Source organism: Lethenteron reissneri, chromosome 52 (assembly GCF_015708825.2).
Source record: "Lethenteron reissneri isolate LAM-NWPU_2019-01 chromosome 52, ASM1570882v1, whole genome shotgun sequence".
In the NCBI taxonomy this organism is placed as follows: domain Eukaryota; kingdom Metazoa; phylum Chordata; class Hyperoartia; order Petromyzontiformes; family Petromyzontidae; genus Lethenteron; species Lethenteron reissneri.
The window spans coordinates 6,562,108-6,568,107 of record NC_083830.1 but is presented as its reverse complement, the minus strand read 5'-3'; the positions used below and the strand labels follow the sequence as shown (position 1 = coordinate 6,568,107).

Here is a 6,000-nt window from a genome sequence, read left to right as displayed (position 1 = left end):
GGGGGCGAGGGTTGGGGAGGGACACACACACACGAAGCCCCGGATTGCTCGGTAGGGTGTTCGTCAGGAGAGGGGACGATTGGCTCGATTCACTGAATAAAAAAAAACACAGTGATCGACCACTTCCTCCCGTGGTCAATTACGCGGGACCCCTTTAAAAACGGAGCAACCGCCCCCCACGTCGCCCCTCCCGAAAGCAGAAGCCACCCCCATCACACCCCCCCACAACAAAGCCCTACAATAGGCCTAGCCTAGCGCCACGCGGATGAAGATACCCATGACGTCACAAGCACCATGCCCGCGTCACCTCCCATCCAGCGGCGAATTTTTTTTACAATGTCGTGTTTTTGCGATCGGTTGAACAACCTAACCGATAACCGGTGAAGTAATCGAGTTGCTTGAATAAACCGCATCGCAGCCCAGACGACGCTTTGTTGATAATAATTTACAGAAACCATTATCGATTCCCAAAGTCACGGAATCGGCAATCGAATCTAGCAACGGCCGTACCCTGCCACCTCCGGTTAGCACGGTTGGCTACGTACGGTGCGAAAGAAGTTCAACATGCGTGTGTTCATACCACTGGTGTAGCGCTTTGCGGCCGTGGTGCTGCTGCTGCTGCAAGGCTGCTGCTACCAGAGACGACCCGTTATTCGGATTGTACCACGCGTCGCCCCGTCACACGACGTTGACGCATTTCGCTCCGCCCGCTGCTGGGGGAGACCGAATTCACTTTCCCAGGACGAAGCTCCCAGCACGTGCAGAGAACAGAGGTCGCAACCGGGTACCCGATACCCGTACCCTACCCGATACCCGGCTACCCGTACCCGGCCGGGTATGCGTACGGGTACCCGTTTGCGACCCTGGTGCGGCCGGGTACGGGTAGGCCGTGAGTCACTGGTGAGTCACCGTTTGTCACTCGTTTCCCAACGTCTTGTCTCTTCTCACAATTCAAGTTCCTAAAATCAACCCACCCGCGCCTGCAACATAGCTTCATCCCAGAGGTCGCAATCGGGTACCCGATACCCGTACACTACCCGATACCCGGCCGGGTAAGGGTAGCCGGGTATCGGGTAGGGTACGGGTACCCGTTGTCGACCCTGGTGCGGCCGGGTACGGGCAAGGAATCAAAACCCGTTTGCGACTTCTGGGAGAGAAGGAACGTCGGGACGTCGCGCCGAACAATGCGCGCTACGACGCTCCGCTCGGAGAAACCACACGGCACGACCGGAGCACCCCAAGCGGGTTTAGTGGTGCTAGTTAGCCTCCCCTAGTCCCTGGCCCCGGTGGGGCGGGGGGGGCGGGGGAGCCCTGGGGGCTCTGTTAGGCTGCCGCGGCCGCCAATCCGACAAGGCGCGGGCTTTCGTCGCGGCCGTGGTGTCGACGAACAACACGGACGAATAAACGGGGCCACAACAACAACAAAACCTCCGTGGCGTAAACATGAGGCGGCCCAAAATAGGGTCTTTGTTTCGGTAAAGAGTAAATATTTAAAAGGTAGGTTCCCGCCAGCTGCCCTTCGATCGCCTCTCCAGAGGAGCTCAACGTGCGCAGGCCCAGGGCTCGCCTAGCGTGGCGCGGCGTGGGCCGCTGTGCGTCAAGAGTTCGGGGGTGGTGTGTGTCTGTCGTGGTGTGTTGTGTATGCCGTGGTGCAGTGTATTAGTGTGTTGTGTATGCTGTGGCATAGTGTGGTGTGCTGTGTGTACCGTGTTGTCCCGTGGGATATTGTGTGCGCTGTGCTGTGGTGTGCTATGGTGTTAATTCTAGATTTTAAGCTTTCGTGACTGCAAGGATTCACATTCTTAGGTTTTTTCGGTAAAGTCACGTAGGTTCCACCTGAAGACGGGAAGCTTGTGTTGCCTCCGAAAAGTCGTGATTTTTATTTTATTTTTATTTTATTTTTATAAATTTTTTACCTACATGACTTTACGGAAAAAAGCTAAGAATATTAATGTGCTGTGGTGTGCTGTGGTGTGATGCGGGTAGTTGCGTGGCGTTCCGCGTGCGCTGCGGTATGTCGCAATGCCTCTACTGTGTTGTCGTATGGCGCGATGCTCGTGACGTCGTGGTGCGTCCTGGTCACGTGCATCGTGTTGCAGCCACGGCATGGCGTCGAATGGGTTTGCCGTGCTGTGCCGTGGCGTGGTGTGGTGCATCGCAGCATGACCAGTGGTGGTGTGCATCACTGTGCGCCAAGTTGTAGTAAGTGTCCTGCGTCGTGGTTTCGGTGCTCCGTGGTGTAAACGATTGTACTGCGCTACACTGTAATGTGGTACGCTGTAGTGCAGATTAATTGGTGGTGCTGTGGTCCACAAGCACAATTATTAAAGCGATTCTTCAATAACTACCGTGTGTGGCCTTACAATAAAAATTATATAATGGGTGACGTTTCAGGCTATGGCCCTTCTTCATGGCACATACACAGAAAGGTCAGTAGAGATAGACTGAGTGGCGTGAAGAGAATTACATTTTAACAATGTTATCCAATATCCAGTTTGAATAGTTACACTATTGCTAGCTATCAAGAAACAGACAAACCCTTTCATCACCAAAAAAATGTAACTCGCATTAATTAACACATTTGTATTAAAAGTAAAAAAACTATTTAAGTAACTTACAGTGCAGCCTGCGTGTTGCTCTGTATTTGGGGCGTATTAAACTGTGGTGTGGCACAATGTCAGAATGAGAATATTTATTCATACTGGAGGAATCCGATGGGCTATGAAGCTCTTCTTACAGATGTTCAGATACAACAACAAACAGTACAAAAATAAATCGCCAAAACACGCACAAATAAAACACTAAACCATCCTCATCCTATAGTAGTAGGTTTTTACCCTTTTAAACTGGTACAAAACTGACACCTTTATTCAAGGCATCATGTTTGCAATAACCACAACACAAGTAGTCAAAAAAGCAAACAAAAAGAAGCAACTCTGATAATGATAATAATAATAAAGGTGTCAGTTTTGTACCAGTTTAAAAGGGTAAAAACCTACTACTATATTTTGCCACTGGTAAAAGAGATCTCATAATGTACATCCTCATCCTACCAGGCAAAGCCCACCGAGGTATTAACTTATTGTTCAAAAGTGATCTGGCCACAAATGACAGCTCAACGAAGTGGCTTACCATTTGGACATTAATAGCAGCACAAATAATGTCAACAGTCTAAACGCATGTTCCTAAACGTGGAGGGAAAAACTGAGGGACACGGAGATAAAATCCACGTGACCACGGGGAGAGAGACACATGCGAGGTAGTTAACATCTCCTAGCCGCCGTGATGATGATGATGATAAGAGAAAGAGACACACCGCAAATTCCAATTATACAGCAGGCATCAAGGGTCGGGATCGAACCTATCACGACCTCCTGTATACCAGGCGAGGTAGTTAACATCTCCGAGGCACTGTGACGATGATGAGAGCGAGAGACACATGCAAACTCCAAATATACAGCAGGTATCAGGGTCAAGATCGAACCCATCATGACCTCCTGTATACCAGGTGAGGTAGTTAACATCTCCGAGGCACTGTGATGATGATGATGAGAGAAACATGCAAACTCCAAATACACAGCAGGCATCAGGGTCAAGATCGAACCCACGCCCTCCTGCGCTTGTACATATCACATTGTAAGCGTAATTAATGCACCTCCTTACGTCGTACACCTGTGCGCATTTTCATTCTGATCATCGTTGCTCAAGGTTTGTTACTCTTTGGTTATTTCGGTAAAGTCACGTAGGTATGAAAAATAAAATATATATTAACCTAAATTAGGAGTCTTCGTGACTGCAGGGATCCATACTCTTTGGTTCTTTCGGTAAAGTCACGTGGGTAGAAAAATAAAATAAATTTAATCACGACGTTTCGGGCGCAACACAAGCGCAAGTTGTTTTCACGGAGCCCTTGCGACAGAGGCCCAGTGCTGCTTCGTGGGTCTCAGCGGGGGGGGGGGGGGGGGGCCTGCAGTTCACCTGCTGACTTCGTAAACGCCGCGGCTGCTACTCCAACAGGCAGCGTTTGCTCAACGGGGCAGAGCGAGCGGGGCAGAGCGAACGGCTCGCAAGCGGAAGGTCGCGAGTTCAAACCCCTGGTTGTCGAGGGGGTCGGGTTGACTCGGCTCATCATCCCTTCTGGAGGGGGCGGTCGATAAAATTTGTACCACTTGGTTGGGGAATTCAACAAGTGAGTTTTTTGTCCTGTCGACTCGCGCACGCCACGAGCGTGTGGAAATCCCTCCGCCGGCTCAGGAGGTGAGCAACAACAGCCTCTCTCAAAGCGCTCGTCTCTCTGGGCGGCGCGTTGCGCTGCTGAGGCACGGCGCTACCGGTGCGTCGCGCATCTCTCTTCGGCCGTGCGGCGTCGTGCGACGACCCTCTGCCCCCCGGCTGCTGGGGCTGGAACCTACGACGGCCGGATCCACGGGAAGCCAGGGGACCTGAGCGCAGAAATCCGCATCTTGCTGCTGCTACCGCCGCCGCCACCTTCCATATCCCGCCAACAAATTAGATTTTGAAACGTCGCGGCCGTTGTGTACGTCAACAGACGTTGACCACTCGCACCCAATCCAATCCCTTCGCTCGAGCGCCTCACGGGGGGATGGGGTTTGGTTTGCGAGTGGTTGCGTTGGGCGGTTGGGGAGAACCCTCTCGCCGAATCGGTTTGCGCGCGGGGCGCAAGCGGCGCGTGCCCAGCGGTCGTCGAGCCAACGTATCTAATATTCAGCGCCGGGAAGGAAGAACTCTCCCGCCAAGAGGGCTAAGCTGCACCGCGCCGCGCCTCCGCTCATCTCGCACGCCACCTCCGCCGCCCCCCAATCAAGTCTCCGATGACCAATTTACGGCAGAGCGCTGCGCGACATCCGCCGGCACGGGCACAAAGCGCGTGTCTCCGCGTCTCTCCCCGGGGGCCTGATTAGCCCGCTCAGGTGCGGCCGGGCTGGGGCCGCACCTGAGCGGGTCGAACGCAAGTAAAACCAGTCGCCCGGGTGCGCGCGCACCCCGCCTCTCTCTCTCTCTCCCTCCGTCTCCCGACGCAGACTTCGCAACGCAAGCAAGACGCGCGGTGGTGCCGGCTGGCCGGCGCACGGCACACTCAGGACAAGCGCACGCAAACAGCTCGCACGCGGGGAGGGGGAAGGGAGACACGCGACATCCTAGGCGGGCGGTCCAGCCCGAGCTGGAAAACGCTCCGCCGCAATTTGCCAACAAAGCCTGCGGCCGCCGCCACAGGCCCGGCCGTGACGACCGACCGTCACCACACCGAGCGGCCCCGCAGCGGTAACGACGGTGGCTCTGGCGGTGGATTGATGAGAGAGACAGGGGAGGGGCCCGTCCCTGTGGCCGTGTTTACCTTGGGGCAACAGGGCCATGCTTACGCAGCTAAACCTGCCCGGGCAGGCCGGCGGGCTGCGGGGGGCTGTGAGCTACGGTGGGCGGTGGGGTGGCGGCTCGCAGACCGGTGGGAGGCCAAGAGGAACCCGGGAGCAAATTAGCACGCACCTTCCTTGGAGCACTTTCTTTCATCAACCACCCCCATTCCCCCCTCCCCCCACCGCCCATATCTCCCGGCAGTTCCGTCCCGTCGGAACCCCTCGAGGCGCGAGGTGCACGAACGAGCACACGCGAGCGCACGCACGTACACGCGCACGCACACACGCACGGGCGCGAGCTGGGGGGGGGGGGGGGGGGGGGGAATGTTTGGCCGGAGCGGAGCAACAACGATTCCATGGTCACTGCTCTGACAATGTTGGCGGTGTGATCACCAGTGTAAAATACCACGGTTGTTCATCGCGCACACACACACACGGCACAGCACCACGGTAAACACATCACTACGCAGTGCGCCGGGACAAACCCTACACCGTGACACAACAACAATGTACTATGATACACCAAAGACAAAACAAAGATCCTCCGGACAGCCTGAGCAGACTGTTGGGGACAAGTGCTGTTCGCTACCGTCTCGTGTAGATGTTCACACACCACACCAGGTAC

At 54.8% G+C, this 6,000-nt stretch overlaps 1 protein-coding gene across 1 annotated transcript in view; it reads right to left on the bottom strand.

Annotated features, from left to right (window-relative positions):
• Positions 1-1,256: 1,256 nt before the first annotated feature.
• LOC133355873 (guanine nucleotide-binding protein G(s) subunit alpha-like) overlaps positions 1,257-6,000 on the bottom strand; it is a 40,604-nt gene continuing 35,860 nt past the window's right edge. The window contains exon 5 of the mRNA XM_061573286.1: positions 1,257-1,277. Coding sequence (XP_061429270.1) covers positions 1,257-1,277 — 21 coding nt within the window. The remainder of the gene's footprint in view (positions 1,278-6,000) is intronic.